General features: G+C 37.1%; 1 protein-coding gene across 1 annotated transcript in view; it reads right to left on the reverse strand.

Annotated features, from left to right (window-relative positions):
• The window catches only part of TOP1 (DNA topoisomerase I), a 78343-nt gene that overhangs the window by 40957 nt on the left and 14302 nt on the right, over positions 1 to 23084 (reverse strand). The window contains exons 3-4 of the mRNA XM_016137547.2: positions 11064 to 11166; positions 269 to 392 (exon numbers count right to left, since the gene is read on the reverse strand). Of these exons, the coding sequence (XP_015993033.1) occupies positions 269 to 392; positions 11064 to 11166 (227 nt within the window). The remainder of the gene's footprint in view (positions 1 to 268; positions 393 to 11063; positions 11167 to 23084) is intronic.

A 23084-nucleotide genomic window follows, 5' to 3' on the forward strand; every position in this document is an offset into this window, starting at 1 on the left:
AGAGACCCTATATCTTCAATTTGTCCACTTGTCATATAAAGTAAAATAATGATATGGAGAAGATTTGATACTGTAAATACAGTGGTAAAAGGCTCTGGTTTTCATAATTTAACTATAGTTGGCTCTAAAGTCTCTTGACAGAGACCTTTTCATCAAAGGCCAAGGGCTCTTACTATAAAATGAAGGTACTTTCATTACCTGCTTTAAAAGGTAAATAAAATGAAAAGTACGTCCCACAACTCTTCCCTCTCATTGGAAAGTTCTGTACCTTCTCCTCCTTTCGTTTTTCCTTGTCTCTGTCTTTATGTTTGTCTTTATGTTTTTCTGAACTTCCATCTTTGTGTTTGGTTTTCTCCTTCTCTTTGTGTTTCTTTTCAGAGTCTTTATGTTCACTGTGAAATATAAGACACAAAGGGTTAATTAGCCCAGAATAGGGACCACAGGGTTCATTTTACAAGATCAACTCACAAGATACCCGAAGATAACAGGAACCATGGAAATGAAGGTTCAAGTAAAGGCTTTTGGCTACATGGGACTTTACCTTGTTTGATGTTTCTATTTTTTCGAAGAAGCAAAGGAACCAAACAGATAAACATTGTCATTCTAAACAAACCTGGACACTTTTTTTAAGTGACTAAGACTATATACAGTAAACTCCACTGTACAACATTATACCAGCAAAAAAACTATAATAAAAGCTCCAACTTTCACATCTGATATGAAGGGGGTAAAAAACACTCACCAAAAATGCATTCAGTGGCTCTGTGCCAGACTTGAGCCCTACCATACATGTAGCCAAGGCAGGAATTTGTTCAGTGAGCAGCTCAACACCACAGACATTTCCTGCTAGCTTTAACTAGGAAAAGTTAGGTACTCTAGACAGGACTGAGAAATCCTGCATGGTCCCTTCCTCCAATAAGAAAAGATACAACTAAAAGCAAAGGCATGTCCTGTGTTGAATGTTTAAAAGCCTTGCTTTTGAAGAGATTTGTGGACATAATGGTAGCGCTAAAAAGGCATTACTCCTCTGGAAAACAAAATGTGATGTTACAAAGCCAAAAGCCATTAAAATGTTCATACCCTGAGATCTAGCTTTTGGAAATGTGTTTGGGAAATAACATTACAAAAAGATGTTCATTTTCATGTTTCCCACAACAAGAAGCAAAAAAAAATAAACCACCACCAAGAAATGAGATACAACCTTAGTGAGTAACAAGAAAGAAACTGTGATATATATCAAATTAGGTAGCTAATGTGCTATAATTTATGAGTTCTACAAATATACATGAAAAATTTTTATGACAAAGGAAAGAATATAGTTTTCCCTTGGTATCAAGGAGGACACACCACCCCCTCCCAACACAGATACTAAATCCACGGATGCTCAAGTCCCATATATAAAATATGCAGAACAATGCACAGGTATACAAAATGACTGCAATTACATAAAAACACTGTGGACAAAGACTAAAAAGGCAATAAGCAAAAATCACAGCTGTAATTTAAAGTGGTGGAACACTAGATGACTGCTTTCTTCTGTGTGCTGGCCAGAGTTTAGAAACCTTGTTCATATCATCAACCAATATATGCCACAAGTTAACAAAAGGGAGCTTGAATTCAAGTGCAATGAACTAGGGGTCCATCCTAGGCACAAAATGGCTGACAGCAACCCCAGCTGACAGAGACAGTCAGGCCTATCTATAGGCAGCATCAACTCTTGAGCCTTTCCCACCATAGACCGTATTTCCCATCTGTCACATGTAACACCTTCAGCCTAGAAAAAAATAGATTTTACCAGCGATGATCTCATTAGGTTATGTCCACCCCACGAAATCTGCTCTAAAGAGATTAGGCCAGCATACTTGGCTACATCGCAGGCCAAAACCCAGCTAACTAGAGAGAAATCTATTCAGGAAATTTAAAGTTCCTCCAAGAGTAGTAACCCCTTTGTAGGTCATAATTAACCACAAAGACCAGAATTAGATGAAACTATCAACTTGACTTTCCAAAGAAAACTCACTCTCCCAACTGTTTAGATGTAAAAGTTCAGGTTTGAACTTTTTATACTAAGTGAGCTCAGATGATTCAGGGTTAAGAACATCTTGTGGTACAAGGTAGTCCACAGGTGACCATTACAGAGCCCTTTAAGCCTCTGAACACAATGCTAACACCATACCTATTTGTCAGGTGCTGTTCTTGTCTCTGCCTCCGGAAATAGAGTGAAGGACTGGCAGTCCTCTCCTCCATCCATAACCCCACACAGGCAGGAGTGCTGGCAAAGAGCCAGCCCCTGCGCCAATCTTTCCTAGGAATCTACCTAAAGTAGCAAATGCACCTCGGGGACAAAATCCTGTGATACAGACGCATGTCTAAGGCTGTGCCATAGAAATGAGAAGCAGGATTTTGCCAGTGGTAGAAAATGGTGCCAATCTGGGATCAGTTAGGCTGACTCATCATCATTCAGGATTTGCTAACATGTACCTTTTTCCAAAATGCTTAAAACTGGTTTGACTTTTATGGTGGCTTAAAGAGCAACACCTTTTCCAACGACAGAAAAATGATGGAAATTCTGACCAGTGCTGAAGAGTTCATCTGTTGACTGTCTGTTTTAAGAGATGTTATTCTGTGTTGATGCTGATTCTAATTTTCCATACACATTCCATACATATGTCAAAGTCAAAAAAGGGCTTTAAATACAACTGAAGGATACAATACTGGCTAAGTACAGAGACTACAGAACAGATGATTGAGGTATTAAAGAAACTCAGTGAGGCTAGGCTAAATAAGAAAAACTGGAAGAAACGCTAAAACTGATTATAATAAGGAACGAAAAGATCTGAAGAACAAATATATTTTAAGAATGAGTTTAGTCTGAGACACACTGAAGGCCCAAATACAGACAGTAGCTAGCATTCTAGAACCTCTGGAATGATAACACTTTTGGATGAAATATGAATTTCATCATCAGGAACTCTGAAAAAAAAACACTTGAGTATTGGTTATACACAGACACTGACTCCTCAGGGCCCAGGGCTCGTGTCTGTCTGGAGATAAGATCTACCACACCAGCAGAATCTGGACAAGCAGAAGTCAATGCCAAGGAGAACAAAGTGAAAGATTTGAAGCCACCTCTTCAGAGTGTTCATGCCTATCTTACACTTCAATTAGCTAAATTCCACCAAGAAAAAAAGTAACCTACACTATTTTTAAAGTAACGATGGCAAAACCTTTGGTCGTGATTCTTGTTGAAGCTGAGCAGAGAACAAAGAAGGCTGACCAGGGTTCGTCTAAGGCACTTAGAAAGGTGGGAGAAAAGGTGGAAGTAAGGAGATGCCAGGAAGAAAAAGTAATGTCCTTCTGCTCTGAGAAGGCATCTGCTGCCTCTTTGGGGGAGGGCGAGGAATGTGTCTGATATTCTGGGAAGCTAGCATGTTGGCTATGGGAAACGATTTAAATCCCTTAAAGAAAATAAACAAAAAAACCAAGTCTGTCCTCTATCACCAATAAAATTATTTAAAAGATACTTGAATACCACTAAATGCTTAGCATTCTTCTAGGCAATTTAATCCCCATAATTAAACAGAGACAAGTACTAGCATCTCCATTTTACAGATGTGGAAACTGAGACAAGTTAAGTAACTCACCCAAGGAAATACATCTAATGAGAAATAAGTAGGATTTAAACTCAAGCAGTCTGGCTCCAGAGTCACGTATTTGACCACCCTGTTACTTCCCAAACAAAGCCAAAAAAGAAATAAAGAAAAAAGAAAAAGCACTGGTAAGAGTAGAAGGAGGCTCTTTATCTTTTGAGAGTATGATATAGCCACTAACAACACAGCTACCTGCCCACTCAAGACAACAGATCCCTGCAGGTTGCAGTCAACAGAATCATAGAGAATTCTATGGGAGAGCTGTGGAAGGAGGAAATCCATGGTCCCTTCAAGGAAAACAGACAATTAAAGCTGAAATGTTTGTATAAAAAAAAATTCTAGGTAAATTCAGAAGTTGCCTCTGGGAAAAGAACACAGTAGCCAGTTTCTGAAAGGCTCTAAGAAATAAAGATTTCTTAATGTTTATCACTTACTGCTCAAAATCACAAGAATTATCAGAACTTTGAGTTGAATGAAATCTGAGAAATTATTTAATCCTTTGCAGGCCAGAGAGGATAAACTGATGTACCCAAAGACCTCAAAGTCAATACATATTCTGAATTCCCATTTCTCCCTTAAGTTCTTTCTCTATTAATAGGTAAATAGTAACCCAGTTATCTAAGCTAGGAGCCCTTTTTCTCAGAACACTCATGCCATTTGTGGCTAAATTCTGTATCTCCCTTATTCAACTATTTTCAAGGGCTTCTTGCTCCCTCCAGATTCAAGTCCCAACTTCTTTTTCTTTTTTATGTCCCAACTTTTTGAAATAGCTTTAATAGTTTTGCCTCAAGCCACTTTTTTTTTTGGCCTCATTTTCTATTACCCATCCTCTGTTAATCTAGGCAATTCACCTAACTGGGTTCTTCCCAAAGCAAAGTACACAATGCTTTTGCATTTTGTTTATGCTTTTGTCACTGCTTGAAATGTCCCTCTTTCTAGCCATCACCTTCTTTTGTCAAGATGACCATTTTTCAATGGCTAGCTCAAATGCTCTTTCTACCATCAAATCTTTAAAAAAATGAAAAATAGAGCTCCAAGTTAATTATTATCACTAAGTAACTACTAAATTAGATCCAACTACCAAAACTGACAGCTCCAATTTATCCGAATGATATTCTCTAGGCTTTGTGGCAATTATCACCACCACCACTATCTCAATTGTTTAGTATATCATATGAGCATTCCGAATGAAGTCTCCCCCAACAGGCTTGAAAGCTCGACCAAAACGGAAAATGAGACCCAGAAATTAAACGGCTTAGATAAGAAAACTCTGGTAGTAAATGGAGGGCACATAGCTAGCAAATGATAGGAGAACCTGGCCTCTCGACTTCCTATTTTTGTGTGCTTTTTACTACCTCACCTTGACTCCCATGTGAATCGTGGTGGTACTTGGTTTCCTCATATTTAAACTACCCGTATCAGTTACTGTAGGATATAGACCTAAAAGCAACAAATGAACAGGACAAACAGAGACTCATGGACTATAGACTAGAGGTTACCAGAGAGTAGCGAGTAAGGGGAGCGGGGAGGTAGATGGGGTAAAGGGGGTCAAACGTGTGGTGACAGAAAGAAATCTTAACTATGGGAGGGGAATACACAGTGTGTGTGTGTGTGTAGATATATGTGCCTTATTATTAAAGTGTATAGCTGAAACTTTAAACAAACAAACAAACAAACAAACAAACAAACAAACTACCCAGCCTTCTCGATTTACCTATGGTAAGGGTCCATTTCCCCCAGACTGGCTGATGTGTAGATAAATGAAGGGCTTCAGTAAACGGTTTATAAAAAGTAAATATATCTTTTAAAGTTGACTACATTCAGAAAAATTTCCCCTAATCTGAGAACCAGTTGCTTAATTCCAGTGTTTTTTTTTCCTAAGATCCTACACTCTCTCAATTCTAATTCAAGGATTTGGAACTGAAGGGAAAGCAGAAACCAAAAGCATCCTTATTCGCAGATACTTCTCACACTGGCTGTATAGATTAGTGCTGCCAAAATGGCTGGAAAAGCACTTTCCTTACTATTTCACAGCAATGCTTTTCTGTCTTCCTTGGCTTTCCACAAATTTGTCACTCCAGCCTGAATGCCAGGTTTAAAACTGGCAGGAGAAGCACACAGTGAAAAACTAGGAGGAATCATGTTTTTCACATCTGACAGTCCTTTATTTTCTAAAACCAGACCTCTTCCAATTGCTTTTTAATAATGTTATTTACAGAATAGGTCTAGTGTTAAAAGATAATTTATGGCTAAGAATGCAACCTTTCAAGAAAAATATCTGGTGAAATCATACAAGCCCAATGATTCCTTAGAATCTAGTCAGAGTATTTCTTTTGTTTCTTTTGAGAGAATTTATACACATTTTTGAAAGGACCTAAAAAGTGCTAAAGATAAATGCTAGGAGAAAGAAGGAAGCAGTGCCAGAGATAAATAGAAAAACAATATTTTTATTTGACTTTTATAAAATCTTCCTGTGATGTTACAGGCCAAAGAGGAGATAGTCAGAGATGGCATTTTCTTTTAATGAGATTAATATTTGTAGTGCCAGAAACTTTATGTATTTGGGGCCTGAAGAGAAAGCAGCAGTGCCTGAAATGATCTGGAATTTTAAAACCTTAGCTATACAATGAACTTTCCTTAAGGAGGGAGATTTTTTAAAAATTTTGTATGAGAACAAATAATATATTGGGAGAAAAACATATTTGGATTCAGAATTCCTGGTTTCTCATCCTCACTCTACCACCACATTGCCTTGTGACTCTGAGCTGTCACTTCAGACTCCTGTCCACACAAAGAAGAGATAAGATGGAATGTTCTTTAATACCCCCTTCTCCCTTATTTTGTGTCCTGAGTGAGAACAATAAAGGACAACACACAGGAATAGGATGGGATCCCCTGAGGGATGGGTCAACATTCCATTCTCTCTCAGCACAAAGGCTGGTTTCCCACCCTCTGACACTCCAAGTATGCAGTAGTGTTACTACGCAGGAGAAAGATGCCTACTGGATTTGGGTCCTAAGTGTAGCCTCATGAGAAGTGACTGATATAGAGAAATAAGGAACATAGAAACACTACTATTATGAAGTGCTGGAATAAAGTGCAGCATTTTCTAACAGAAATGTTAAATCTCAATTATTCTGAGCTTCAGAGGTGATTAACAATCCTCAAGGTTTCCTTAATCTGCTGAAGAAGAAAAATGAATAAACCCCAAACTACTAGAAAGATCAGAAGTCACTTAAAAAAGGAACACGGTGTACAAGATTTTACTGGACTATAACCAATATACTTCCTTTGCTGCAAAGAGGTAGTGTGTCAGTCAATAGTGGCCAAACAGGAAGTATTTAAAAGTCTGCTGTATAAGGCCATGCCACCCTAAACAAGCCCAATCCCATCTGATCTCGGAAGCTAAGGTGGGTCGGGCCTGGAGACCACCTAGGAAGACCAGGTGCTATAGGCATAAAAAATTTAAAAAATAAGGGATTATAAGATGACACGGTCCTAGCTATCTGTGAGGTCAACCAAGGGTTGCCTCGCCTAAAAAAAAAAAGTCTGCTTATAACACATCACCTGCTTAAACTGTCTTAAACTTACATGTGCATTAGAGACGCAGGGCTAGAGTTAGTCGCATGTAAACAGAAATACAGGCCAGGTTTTTCCAATATCTCTTGGCAAAGAGGCTATCATTTTCTCAAGTATTTTCATTAGAAATAAAGGAAAATATTAAAACGCACAAAATTGTATAGAAGAAGTTCCTGAATGTACCCATGCTATAACCTTGGGAAAGTATGCTTTGTAGATGTAGAAAATATTTCCCACATTTGTAACAGTTAACAGTTAAAGAGCGTTTCTGCTTATTAACTCCCATGGGTCCCCTCTGAAGCATTTATTAATATGAAGAAACCCAAAAAAGATGAGAAAGCTGAATTAAGACAGATCACATGAATGCTAGGATAAGGTCTTCTCCTAGATAGGTGATTAAGCTATTGTGGACTTTTCAAAAAAAAAAGACACTAAAATCACATCCTTTATTTTTAAAAAGGAGATTCTGGTAAAACAGGGCAGGGCCAAACTTACATCCCAAAACCTTTTATGCCACTTTTACCTAATCATTTCTCCCATAATTGTAAATTACAGCTGGTGAAGTAAATGTTCCAAAGAAGGGATCAATTTTTAAAAGCTTATGTTTTCAATATTAACCTCTATCTTTTTAAAGTCTTTTTGGACAGCTTTCTGGTAACATAAAAATTAGCATTTCTTTGTCTGATCTATAAGCATTTTCCTCAGATAATAAAGTTCTTCATGGTCAAAGATAGGCTCATTTTTCTGGCACTTCACATTAACCAGTAAAGTATAAACATGACAGGCACAATAAAAATACTTGTTTGACATGATCCAGCAATTCTTCTCCAAAGTATATACTCAAAAGAATTGACAGCAGAGACGCAAACATATTCGTACACCCATGTTCATAGTAGCATTATTCACAATAGCCAAAAGGTGAAAAAAATCCTAACGTCCATCAATAGAGAATGGTATAAATGTACAACAGAATATTATTCAGCCAGAAAAAGGAATATAAATCCTTTTGCGTGTTCACAGTATTCACTTGATGAACCTTGGAAATACTATGCTAAGAGAAATAAGCCAGACACAAAAAAGACAAATATTATGATTCCACTTATATGAGGGACCTAGAATAGGCAAATTCATAGAAAGTAGAACACAGAAGTTGCCAAGGATGGGGGTAAGAGAGAATGGGAGGTATTGTTTAATGGGTTCGGAGATTATTTGGGATGATGAAAAAGTTTTGGAGATGTATATAAGCGATGGGTGTATAATACTGTGAATGTACTTAACACCACTTCAAAACAGCAAACTTTGTGTATATTTCACCACAAACACAAAAAACTTGTTTGAAAAATAGGATGGCCAAAGGGAACTATCCTGTAAAATACTGTGACTATGTGAAAAGATAAGAGAAGATGGTAACTGGTGTATATCATCCACTCACTGAGTTAATAAATATATACTAAGTGCCACCTATCTGCCAGGTACTATACTAAGCCCTGAAGATATAAAACGAATACAACAGACTCCAACTCTGCTTCCAGGGAACTCAAGAGTCTAGTGGAGTATATGGAAAAGTAAAGAGACAATTATAACACCAACATAATGTGGCAATTATTATGATAGGGGTATATTCCAAGTACCAGAGGACAAACAGAAGTGACACTTAACATGAGGGGGTGGACAGAAAGGATACCTGGAAGAAGTCAAGTCTAAACCGTAACTAAAAGAAGTATACTAAGAAGGCAACGGAGTCTTCCTGAACCAGTAACAGCACGTGTTAAAGCCTCGGTAGAGGTTATCAGAAAACGTGCTGCATTTAAGAAAATAAAAAGAAGTTCAGCAAGACTGGATACAGATTGTGAGAGAAGGGTAAATGGCAAGAGAAGTAGCAGGGGAAGAGAGCCAAAGACTGTTAGAAAATCACTATGCACACTGAAGAGATGAAAAAGGTGGCCAGAAAGGTGGAAAAGAAAGGATGCATGAAAGCCAAGGGAAGTTGGTTTTAAGGAAGATTGGCACCAGAATACGGTGTATCTTGGCAAATGTTCCATGTGTTTCTGCTGTTAAGTGTAATATTCTGTAAGTGTCAATTAAATCAAGTTGGTTGATGATGTTCAAGTATTCTACATCCTTAATGATTTTCTCTCTGCTTATACTATACTGTCAACTGAGGAAAAGGTAGTAAAATCTGACTATAATTATGAATTTCCTATTTCTCTTTGCAGTTCTATCAGTTTTACTTCATGTATTTTCAGGTTCTGATATTAGTGCATAAACACTTATAATTGTTATATGTCCTCCTTTTATCATTATGAAATGAACTTCTTTATTCTTGGCAATATTCTCTGCTCTCAAATCTACTTTGGTATATATTAATAAGAGCTAGACAAATATAAACTAGAGAAGATGCATTTGAACTGAGACTGGTTCAACTACTAAGATTAAATTCACTAGAGTAATAAAAACAAAACTAGATGATCAAGTGATAGGAAATGAGTGATGGGGAAAAAAGACCACAGGAGTGGCAGGTGATTCATTAAGAAACATTCCCACTAGAGAAAACTAACCTGGTTATTTTAATATTTGGAAAGACTTATTCAAAAGAATTCATTAAAACATTTTTTTAAATTTCACAATTCATAAAAAGAACAGACTTAGAAAGCACTTTAACTTCTCTAAAGACAATAAGCCAAGCTAATAAAGTATTGCTGACCCTTGAACAAAGCGAGAGTTAGAGGGGACCAACCCCTTACGCCAAACACAGTCAAAAATCCATGTATTATAACTTTTGAATTCACAAAAACTTAACTACTCATAGCCTACTGCTGACTGGAAGCCTTACTGATAACATAAAGAGTCAATTAACATACTGTTATTCTTACAATAAAGCTATAGAAGAAAATATTAAGAAAATTATAAAACACATTTACAGTATTTATTGAAAAAAATCTGTGTATACGTGTACCCGTGCAGTTCAAACCAAGTTGTTCAAGGGTCAACTGTAGTTCTAAGAAACTCGAGGCTGGAGGCACTTGTTCTAATAAATGATTGATCTTTATATTCCTTTCTAACAAAACTTAGGCCGCTATGGCATACCATATGGCTTTCTCATCAACTGCCTTTAAAACAAGCGTAAGTCCTCATTTTCAACAAGTCATACTATATCCAAAGATACCCTACTCATCTTTGGGCTTAACCACTTGTCTCCTACACCACAAAATGGAAGTAAAACAAACAAGAAAATATCTTTCTGGGCTTGGATTCCAGAGGGCAGCACTACTGAGTTTCATTTACATTGGTGGTGACTGGTTTCTGTGAGAGCTGAACTCCTCTGGTAATCTGAAGAAAGCTAGGAGTGCTCTTTCCAGGAAAGTTGCATATACCCCATCTTTTGCATATGATTGCGGGGACTCCCAGATCATGGAAATCCAAGTTAAGAATTTTTAATTTATATGCTTTAAAAGTACAAAAAGAAGGAAAAAAATCATTTTTCCAATCCAGTCACCTTTTATCAAGGCAAGTTCTCTTAGACACTTGATTAAATGCTATCATATGTTATAATGAATCCATAGAGCTATTTACATAAAATTATGTTTTTAATGAGGTATATATTGAAAGAAAATTTACCATACTTGCTTTATACACCCTGATCTGAACAATGGCATCTCAGGTAAGGCCTGAATTATCAAGGTCATCCTCTTAGCGACTCTGGAATCAAGTACAGTCTCTGCTTACTTTGCTATCCATACTATTTACCTGTGGCTCAAGTTAAGACCTATTCCAGGTGACCCAAGCCACAGCCAACCCACTCCTAAATGGAGAACTTGCTGGTTCAATCCTTACCTGTTGCTATGTTTGGACTTTTCTCGGTCCTTTTCCTTGTCCTTCTTGTGCTCTTTATGCCTGTGTTCTCGATCTTTGTGTTTATCTTTGTGTTTATGAGAATCTGCAACCATAAAAGATGAGTCAGTTAAGAGGAGTCAGACGCTATCTCCTGCCCGCCTACCTTGATGAGCTAGTCAAGAAGCACAATGACAGGATTCAAATGGCATGATAGCCATAAAAGCACGTTCCATTGGAAGGAAAGATTTCACAAAGCAGCCCAGACAAGGTCTCCCAGTATCCTGCCTCTAAAACCAAGACATGTGTTACAAACATGCAGTGGGGAAGTCAATTCTACTGTAAAAGCAACAGTTTGGCATTCTTCTCCTAGATCTGGTACTATTAAAATTAAGCTATAAATGATACAAAGGCATAAATCTTGAACAGTGACTCTCAAGAATAGATGGTTATCTATGTAACTTCTGGAAAATATAAACTTCAAGAGATAGGTTTTTGAAGTAACTTTAATGAAGTATAATTTACATATAGTAAACACACACACACACACACACAATTTCAAAGACAGTGTGATAAGTGTAACAAACATATGCACAAGTATAACCCCTGCCACAATTCCATGACCCCAGAAAGGGTCCCTTGTGCCCATTCCCAGAAAACTCCCATCTTCTACCTCCCAACCTGAAGCACCACCGATCTGCCAGCACTATCAATTAGATTTGCCTAGATTTCTAGAGTTTCATTTGAAAGAAATCATAAGATTTACTCTTCTGTGTCTGACTTCTTTCATTCACCATAATATCTGACATTCATTTATGATGCTGGATATATTAATAGTTGATTAGATTGTATTGCTGAGCAGTTATTCCATTGATGGATACCTTGCAATTTATCTATTCCACTAGTCGAAGACAAGTGAGTTGTTTTCAGGCATTAGTTATGAATTTTTAAAAAAAGTCTTTGTGCAGACCTGTTTCATTTCTCTTGGGTACATCTCAGTAGCAAAATTACTGAGTCAAATGTTTAACTCTACAGGAAACCGCCAAACTATTCCAAAGTAGTTCTACCATTATACATTCCCACAACAATGAATGCATTAGAGTGCCAAATGCTACAAATTATCCCCAACACCTAGTATTATCAGTCTTTAAATTTAACCATTCTATAGCAGGTGTGTAGTAGAATCTCACTGTGGTTTTAATCCAAGTCTCCTAATTAAATTATGAGCATCTTTTCATGTGCTTATTGGCCACTTACATATCCTTCTTTGGTGAAGGACCTCTTCAAATCTTTCCATTTTAAAAATATTTGTTTATTTTCTTATTACTGAGTTGTAAGAGTTCTTTATACATTTTAAATTATATATTTTTTTGTTACATATTGTGAAATACTTTTTTTTCCCTAGGAGTTTTACAGTGGTAAGGGACAGGGTACATTTTTTAATCTATAAAGCTGTCCAGTTGTCCTATCACCATTATTTTGAATGCTGCCCTTACCCTATTGAATTACCTTGACCTCTTTACTAAAAATGAAGTGACCACGTAATCACAGATCCATTTCTGAACTCTATCTTATCTTTATGCAAACAGGCGCTATCTTGACTACTATAGCTTTATAGTAAGGTTTTCTTTTTCATAGTAAGTTTTGAAATTAGACAATAAGTACTTTAGTTTTATTATTTTTCAAAAAGTTTTGGCTATTCTATGTTTCCTGCATATCTGTATAACTTTTAGATTCAATCTGTCAATTTCTTTTAGAAAAGAAAAGGAAAGAGAAGGCAAGCTAGAAGTTTGTGTTCATAGGAGCATCTGGAGACATTCTTGTATCTTCTGATCCTTGAACATGGTTATCTACCATGGTTTAAACTAGTGACTCTCGAAATTTAATGTATATCAAAATTAATCCAAGAGACTATTAAAAATGCAATTTACTAAGGTCAGGTCACCCCAAAGCTCAATATGAATCAACTGGAAGTTTATGTCTGGAGCACATGTGTTTTAAAATACATCCAACAGATTGAGACTCCTTTCAAGAGGTATGCCCTAATTTCTTGTCCTTGAATGTGTGCACTTAGTGACACTCTCCTAAAAAATAAGACAAAGTAGAAATGTCAGTATATAACGTCTGACACTAGGTCGTAATAAGCACTGGATCTTTCTCCTTGCTCTGAGGAAAGCCAGCTGCCACTGTTAGGACACTTAAGCAGCCTATGGAGAAGACCATGTGGAGCATCTGAAACTTCCTGACAACAGCCATGTGAGTCAACCATCTTGGAAGTAGGTCCTCAAGTCTCAGGTAAGTAGCCTTCAGATGACTAGAATATCATGACAGACTCTGAGCCAAAATCACCCAGCTAAGCTGCTCCTGAATTCCTGGCTCACAGAAACTAGTGAGAAAACAAATGTTTGTTGTTTTAAGCTGCTAAATTTTGAGGTAACATGTTTCCTAGGAATAGATAATTAATAGTAATGTATAAGGAATGTGTGTGTTTATCCCATTCCTGGCTCACAGCAAAAGCAGCCATATTTGGCATAATCCTTTAAGTATGTATTCTGTGCCAGGTCCTATGGAAACAGAAATTTGCATGACCATACCCCTAGCTATAAGAATTTCTCATCCCAGAGATGGGAAAAATAAAATCATATGGTTTCAGAAGTAGAACTTGAACCTAATCTTCCATGCAGTATACAAAACACTCCAACTTCTCTAAAAGTCTCCAGTCTAAAACTTCAAAATGCTGAGTCAATCCTATACACTAAGCTAGTAGCCCCTGGTTACTTGACAGTAGTAAATACTCTCAATTACTTCTGTTTCATTAAAATCATAATAATGACAAAACATGCCACCAGCAGTACAACCTGGAAGGAAGTCTGTGTTGTCTGATTTTGTTCATAGGCCAGATTTAACAAACAAGAAACAGAACATTAAGGTCTGCTATTATGACCCAAGGCTATGGAAGGGATGTAATTTTTTTAAATTACTCTTGTGTGTAATTCAACAAACACACAAACAAACATGTATGAAAAAGACTAGAAGGTAGACACCAAAATGCTAAATAAAAGTAGTTATCTTTGGGAAGGGAGGGTGGAGTAAAATTATGACCAAGTCGATCTTTTGTGTATATATTTCACCTTGCTTTCTAATTTTTTCCTATGTAAATCACTTTTATAATAAAAAGTTATTTTTAAAAATTATCACTATTAACAATTTATTTTGACAAGTACTGATGTGAACAAAGAAAAAGTAGTTTAATTTACTAAATCGCACTAAATTTAAAGACTAAGGAAACTAAGTAAAAGATAAATTGAAAGTAATTCCAGGTAGGTTTCAGATAATCAGCCTGCCAATAGTCTTTTTAAATACACAACCCTTCAAAGTAAAGATTTAAATGCCAGGTCCCTGAGTCTTTTAAAGCATTTGTTAATCTAAAAATGTAAAACCAAAACGTCTGATAAGAAACTTGAAGGATGTACCTAAATAATACACTGATACGAATAAGACCTAAGTCAAAGATCTAAACTCCAAATGCCCCTACTTTAAAAAGAAATTATTATATGTCTACTATATGCTCAAATTGTGTTATGACAGGTACCAAAAGGTATATGACAACTTCAAACACCAGACTGGCTACGGTATAGCCCCACATGGCAGGGTAGGCCTTCTGAGGAGAAATGAGAGAGGAGGCAAAACAGAATGGGGCGCCTCTTGAACACCAAAAGTATGTATAAACAAACTGCAGAGATGATCTGCACTAGATAAATTGACAGAGAAAATGATGGCTTAGAAGGTATATAAGGTTGGTTAATGATGTCTGCCTTAAAATACCCTCAGAGAAAAAGAAGTCAGGAGCTGGGGAGAGATACAGGGATAGATAAAACACAACTGGCAAAAGTTGAATTACTGAAATGGGTGACTAGCTTACGCAGGAGTGCATTATGCTACTCTCTACTGTTATATATGCTTGAAACTTGTCATAATAAAAAGTTAAAAGCAAACACTATCTTTAGGCTTCTTCCCTTCCAATTCCTTATTTTCTTCTTATTATATAAGGGTACAGCAAGAAGACTAGAGAGGATTTGTGTTAAGGAGCAGTAAGAGATAAAGTATGATAGATAAAATTAGCCCAAGAGCCAGGTTGTCCTACTCTTGGGGTAACAGGGAGCCACTTTAAGCAGAAAAGAACAAAATAAAAGTCATACTTAAGGAAGATTAACTTAAGAGCAGTATAGGTAGGAAGGTAAAAGCAGAATAACTAGCTAGTGGTTTCTGAAGCAGTCTAGAAAAGTGATAACGGGGCTGAGAAGGGAGGGAAAAAATGTAAAAAGCATGTTGAGGAAAATGGAAGTAAAACTTAGTTCCAGGAACTCAATGGCTCTGTGTAATAAATGCAGAGGGAGCAGCCAGAGATTCAAAGACTTTGGGCACCTATGACTAGAAGATCGAGGTGGCTTTGACGATACAGGAAAACCGTGCAGAACAAAGGTGGGGAAAAGGAAAAAGACTGGAGAAATGATGAAACTAATTGAAGTCATTTTGTATTGAAGGTTACAGGAGGGCATCTGACTAAGAGAAGCCAATGAGGGCACACTGGATCTACATTTTTCATAGTGAAAATGTTTGTAGACAGCTTACTTAATGGCCCTGAAGATGACTTTTAGTACATAGTACATTCCCTTGCCCCTTAACTGGAATTCATCCGAGAATAGATACTGTTAAAAATGCTTTGGAGAAAGGATCTTGCTAAAGTATCTGTTAAATGCAAAAAGAACTGTGTTGAAATTGATAGACTAGAAATAAAAGATGCAAACCACTGCATATTAAATCACCAGAAAACCTCACTCGGTGTGAATTAAGGCCACCTAATAACCTCCTGATAACAATTATTTCAATTCTTAGCATTCAAAAATTCGAGATGAAGACATGAGAGGAAGATCCCCCCCACCCCCTCCCACCCCCAAATAAGGCAGCCTTGAGAAGAAGGGATCTAACAACTAATTCCTTTCACTCTACCTTGGGCTATTCCAAACATAGATAAGTAAATGAATACAGAGAATAGGAATCAACATCTTTTGTTATTGTTATCTAATGTGTTCCTTGAAGTTAATAAACATTTTAAAGTAAAGAGATTTCCAAATGACAAAGAAGGAAAGTATGTGTCTTCCGCAGCAGGAATAGCTGCTGGCTAGCATTACACAAGGACTTGATGGTTCATATGCAAAAGAAAGGAAACCTCTTACTACTGGATTCAGAATTATATTCTGAGGTCTAATTCAATTTACAACTATTTGCAATATATTCTTAAATCCAAAGCAACCTGCTAAAGACTCATCAGATATGGGACTCTTGCCCTCAAGGACTTTACAATCCAATAATGTCATAATTAAGACATAAACCCGTACAGCCAGGGTGAACAAAGCATGCAAGAGAAAGAAGGGTACTAATATAGGTACCAGAACCCTCCCAATTCTCTTACCACTCTCATAAGGAAATATTATCCCCATTTCACAAAAGATAATAGCTATCCCTTACTTAAAGTGTACTCTGTGAAAGGCAGTATGCTTTATGGACCATCTCCAGTTTTCACAACTCTCTCTTGATGGTACCAATTTTATCAACTCTAAGACACATTTTTGCTTCTTAAGATCTCTGAAAAGATACATGTAGTTCATATAATCCCTACGGAGGGGGAATTTGACAATGTCCAACAAAACTAATTTACACACTCTCTTCTGACCCAGCAATCAGTATCTAGGATTTTAGCTTGAGATACACTTCCAAGGCAGAAAATTTATGTGGTCTATGTATATATGAAGGCAGAGAAAATTAAGTCAGCAGAGAAGAAACCTTTTTTAATTTTGGACTTGCTGGAATGGATTAAAATTCCTTTCCTATCTCCAAAATCTCAAATGTCAAATGACAGACATTAAAGTAACTGTTTTTATTGCATCGTGATGCTTCTATATTTAGAAACTATGAAAACTTTTATAGAGGTAATAGACAATTTCCCAAAAGAATATACATGAAACATGTGGGTGTCATTACCTCCATCTCTTACATGATCACAGAATTTTCTACTTTTCTGCTTTGCTACTTTTCAGTAAGGGTTGTAAAGCAGGAGGATTACTTAATTTATGGACATTTTGGAGGAAAAAAGTCTTAAGAGTAAAAATACTGAACCTGGGTTAATTGCCTCCTTTGTTTCCAAATGAAAAGTAATATAATGAGGGGAAACAGTCTGATTCCACCAGAGAAAAAGAAAATAAGGGAGCCTGGATCCAAGAGGGCAGTGAGGAGTCAACTTAGGTTTCCTGGAGGGAGGAAGTGTTTGATCTAAGTCTTACTAAAGGTTAATAGGAAGTTAGCAAAGAAAAGGAAGGAAAAAGGCATTCTTGGTACATGAGCCATGAAAATCAATGATCTATTATTATTATTGCTGAAAAATTCATCTTCTCATGATCGAGAAAAATTAAGTGAGATATAATTCATACCAACTAGGAAATGCTAGAGGCGATTCTTGTCATATTAAAAATAAAATCCCAGTTATATTTAATTTGCCTCTCTAATGCCATGTATTCCAAATGCAGTTTCTTTAAAAAAGATATATACTCCTACTCCTTGTAGCTTAAGCATCCTAATCTTCTGTTTAGATAGAAGGGAAACAAAACACCTAGGAATAAGAAACTTCAGTATTGAAATAAGTCCAGCAAAATTTGATCCAACTGTTTTAAAGTCCCTGAAAGCTGGCATAATCCCAGGATGACAATGAAGCTGCAGGTTTGGAAACCAGGTACAGAGTCAGCCCCAAGTAGCCAAATCGGTGTCAATCCAAGCATAAGATGAAGAGTTCACCCTTCACAGGGGAACCAGACACACAAATTAAAGGAAGTCAAATCCATGAAACACTTTGTTAAATATGTTCAAGAATGATGCAGTTTGTACAAAAGCATGGCTAGACCCTAATGCCAATTACATAGTAGCATAATGCTGGAAGGGACCTCTGAAGGAAGCAGACTGGTTCAATACAGTGAAAAAGATCTGATTCAAATCCGTGTTCTACCACTTACTGTATGATATTGGGAAAAGTCACATAACTACTGGGTCTATAAGAAGGTAGCATAGGTCAGTGATTAAAAGCTTCAAATCTCTATTCATCATCGACTTGATACCTGTGACCTCTCTTATATGTGAAAAACAGGGTCTCAGAAAATTTAAGTGACCTTGAAACTTTAATTCAAAAGTCAATCAAATTCTTTGGCTGACTTTATATGGTTGTAGTAGAATTCTTGAATAATCTCCACAAAATGGCAAACATTTTGACAACTGTCGATAAAGTACAATTATTACTGAACCCTCTTCATAATTAATTTACTGAAATGAGCCTACTTAATCATTCCAAATAACTTAAGGTTCAGGTTCTATTCATGAATTTAAGGCAGCAACCACACCCGTTCACCTTGACCAACTAGCCAAGGACAGATGAAAGGGTGCCTGATTTTCTTTCCTGTACACAGACCCAGAGAGCACTGTGAAGAAAGAAGCAAAACTCTGGCCTGCTCTAACAGCCCTATACAGAAGCCTAAAAATCCTATAGGTTTTCAGGAATACACTGATAATAATAGCCAACCCACCCCTCCCCCCATGTAGAAAAAACACTTCAGCTGCAATCAGTAGGTGGCTAAAACATTGCCAAATCTCTCCCACCCAAGGTCTCTAATGCAATCACAATTCAACCCAAGCATAAACATTTACACTTTCTTAAGAGAGAAAAGGCTGAGGAATGGCAAAGATTACTGAGCACTTTATCAACTATTCTATAATCTTAAGGCATTTTGCCACTCCATCATTATTCTTAACTATTAGGGTAATCAGATGGGAGCAAGAGTCCTTTGCTTCCTTATAAACAAAGGCAGACTGACTTTTCTGGAATAAAGGAGAGGGCTCTTAGCCATGTTTTGAGCCAGAACTCTTCACACTAACTTTTGAAGACAGGTTTTGAGACTTAAAGCAGCTGTGTAACATGATGGGCTTTTCCATCAAAGGCAGTCATCAAGTCATGTGTGTAGAGGATGGAGAATAGAATTTTTCATCCAAAAGCTTCAGCACTCACAATACAACTTTGTCGAAGATAATCTCTGTTCATCTCTGACACACAAATATACAACCAGTGCATCAGGAAAACTGAACACTGGAACCATTCGGGTGAAAACACTGGGTGAAGAAATTAATTTTCTAAAGAAGGTATTTATCACCTGCTCGTCTATTAAATCATTTCTACTGGGATAAATGCTTTTATCTTCTCCTTTCTCCCTGACCTTCAAAAACTCATGGATACTGCATCCCCAGGACCTGGAGTTTAAATGAAACCAACATTTCTACTTAACACTCTATAGCCAGTGTGTTCTAATACTTTAAAAGAAGACTGTTTTTGTCTAGGATAGATAACCAGCTGGTCTCAGTGATAAAGACTGGCATCCGGGAGTGTGGTCAGTATCAGGGGTGTGCGAATCTCCCCAGGAACTTAATGCCAAACTAAAAGCAGTCAGGAAGCCTAAAAGCCTGTAAATGGAAGGGGGATGGGTTGAACGATGAAGGAATTCTACCCTTCCCTCTCTTCCTGACAGCTGTCTAAAATCAGACTTACCAATGTTGGTCCAGTTTCAATCCAGGAAACCCAGTCTTAATCTATCTTAATGGTGGCTGATATGAATTTGTAGCCCATAGAACAGCCCTTATCATTTATTTTATAGCAATTCTCAATGAGAACATTTCCAAAATTCTAGGGCAAAGTTAATAGCCTTTCAAAGTAAGCAGGACAGAGGCTGTTCTGACTAAAAGCTCCAAGAGCTACAGAATTTAAAAGAACAACATTGGGGGGATTCAGCTCTATAAAAATCCATATAAACTCAAGGATGAGAGAAGGAACTAGTAACATTTCCAATTTTCAAAGTCCAAATTATCATCCGTTCTCCCCAAATGCGTATTGTATATAAACAAGACCTTCTGTCATGAACAGACTTGCTCATTATTGAAACTAATGGGGCTCACCCATTAGAGAGCTGGGACTCTGAAGCTAACAAAACAAAACCTCTCCAGCTAAGAAGATGACATCTGGAAATATAAATATTTCTTCCTCTCTCGTTAAGGAAGTTGGGGTACACAATATTCATTCATTCAAATATTTGCTGAGTGCCAACTGTGTCATTGTTTGAATTGTAGGATCACAGCAGGAAACAATACCAAGTCTCTGCCCTCATGAAGTTCCACAATAAGCGTAATACCTGCCTCCCAACCCTCCCTCAACAGCAACAACTGTTCAGTAAGTAACTGTGAAAAGAGATGGAAAAAGGGGTCTTCATAATCACCCAAGTTTCTCTAGACATGGTCCATGAAGTTCCAAAATCAGACTTTAATGTTGCAGCTGGAAAAGACCTTCGTAAGAAGTTATAGAGGCCAAGTCAAGAAAAGGTCAACTATTTTGCAAAGTGCTCAAGTCTTTCTCCTCAATATTTAATACTTAGTAAAATGTCATCAGAAACTTAGAAGTGTGCTGCATTAAAAGCCTCAGAGTTCCTTAAAAACAATGCCCAGCATTTTCAATGTTGTTTTTATCAACTTCAAATTTCGAAAACCTGTCGTTTTCCAAAGTGTCTACATATTTAGAAGAAATGCCACAGACTGACTTAAAAACACTTCAGAGAACCTACCTTCGTTCTTAAACATAAGCAACTCTGTGAGATCAGTGGCCAGATGTCCCTTTTCCAGGGCCTTGTCGTGGAAAAGACACACATGAAACAGCCAAATGGTTTGCTTTAGGCCTCAATCCAACACAAAAAAGGTTAAATGGTCAGAGGATGTTTTCTCTTCCGGTCCACTCCACAGTTAAATTTCTTTGGCTCCTTTTATGCTTTTACAACACTACAATTACCTTAATCTGTCTTTTCAGCTCCTTCCTGTCTAGGCACCCTACTTTAACTTATTTTACAACCTTCTCTCCCATTCTACTCCTTCCATTATTCTCCTTAAATTCAAGTTTGTCTTCCTTTCTTCCTCTGGTTCTCATTCCCAGGAACCAATTAATTACACTAAAAAAAAAAAAAATCATTTAAATGATTGGACCATCAATTGTCTTCCAAAAAAGTACATGTTACCTATTTAACTATAAGGTCTTCTGAGCTGGCATTTCTAAACAATTTGGGGCCAGAATAGGCTGCTCACTGTTATATAATTATGCCAACAAAAACTAACAGTAAGAAGACATCCTCAGAGCAACTCCAAGTCTTTTCTGTTATATCATGATGGGGTCCTAGGTAATTTACTTATCTGCTCTGTTCTCAGTTTTCTATTCTGTAAGATGACCTTATTGGCACAGTCATGAGAATTCTATGATTTTTAAAAACTGTTTTAGTTCAAATGGATTAAGGTAAAAAGAAAAATTTTTAATGTTTCAGAGCAGTGGTTCTGAAATTTTCCTGTGTACGAGACTTAGGACTTCCCTGGTACGTGTATTTTATCACAAGCTCTCCAAGTGACTATAATCTACACTGTCCAGAATCATATTTTGAAAAATGCTGCTGCGTTGTTTCTTAGTCCCTTGAGTAATAATTATTATCAAATATCAACCGCCTGTAATCAGTAGTAACGAACATACTACTGACTTTATTTTCAGTTTCTATTTCAATTATGTCTCCCTGTTCCTTTAAAAGGCAGGTACAATGTGTTCGGTCCCTGGGATTTTTTTTTTTTTTTTTTTTTTTTAATTTACAGCTCAGCATATTGAGGCTCTACATGAGGAAGAGGTTTGTTTTCACATGCTATTCTCCCAGCCTCTATTTGAGGAAGAGCTACATAAGGGTTGACCCAGCTACCTGAACTTAGGTTAGAACATTAATTTTGTTTGTTGTTTGGGCATGAGTGGGCAGAGCCACGCTTAGAGAGAAACAGGTAACCTGAGTCATACTAGTGAAACTCAGTTGAGAAAATGAAATGACTAGAGAAAAGCTGGATTAAGACTTAATGAAGCTGGAAGCTCACAGTAAATTTCTAATACTGGGCTTACAGATTCCTCTTGGAGCTAGAGGCGACCAAGTAATATGTAGAGAGTCCTGTGCACCTCCTGTGATCCATACAGCACCACTCAGGTAAACAACTGGCACTACTTACCAATCCAGGGGTCAGTGAAACTTTTCTGTAAAGTGACAGGTAGTTAAATATTACGCTTTGCGGTCCATTTGATTATATGTAAATGAATGAGCATGGCAGCAGTCCAAAAAAGTTTTATTTATGGACACTGGAATTTGAATTTCATATAATTTTCCTGTGCCATGAAACAACAATTTTTTTTAAAAAAACTGAAGTATAATTGACATAACATTATATTAGTTTCAGGTGTATTTAATAATACTTTTATATTTTTTCCCTCCATCCAGTAAAAGATATAAATACCATTCTTAGTTCGTGGGCAATACAAAAGGAGGTTTTGCACAACCATGCACAATCCCCCATGCCTCCTCTAGACAGAGGTGAGGTGCCTTTCTCACCTCTGTGTGAGTGAAGAACATCCTCCCTGTTTTATTGACAACTCCTCTCTGACTCCTAACCTTTCTTCTAACTGATATCCAGGTTAAGCCTGGCTCCCATCTCTCTCCTTCCCTTCAACAGCTCATGAATGGCAATTTATCGACTTGACTTAAAAGTAGTTAAAATTCTATTCCTGCTTTGCAAAACTAGACAAAGTCAGTCACACAAATGAGAACTCTGAAGGGGAGGCCAATGCTGAGCCTGCTGCTAATTCTGTTTCTTAAGCAGCAAGCTAGTTAAATTTGTTATTTATCCTCCTTGATGTGGAAACAACATCCTACTTGTTCACATAACCACCTCTGATGAAATTTCTTGGTAAATAAGCAGCCTTTAGAGATCCTTCTAAAATTACAGGATGAAGGGGTCTAGTTAATCCTTGGTTAACAAAAAGATCCTTTTTCTTGAGTACTCTGATAGAGGTTTTATTGATTTCTGGAATAACTGGCT

The sequence above is a fragment of the Rousettus aegyptiacus genome, unplaced genomic scaffold (assembly GCF_014176215.1).
Source record: "Rousettus aegyptiacus isolate mRouAeg1 unplaced genomic scaffold, mRouAeg1.p scaffold_m13_p_12, whole genome shotgun sequence".
Lineage (NCBI taxonomy): Eukaryota > Metazoa > Chordata > Mammalia > Chiroptera > Pteropodidae > Rousettus > Rousettus aegyptiacus.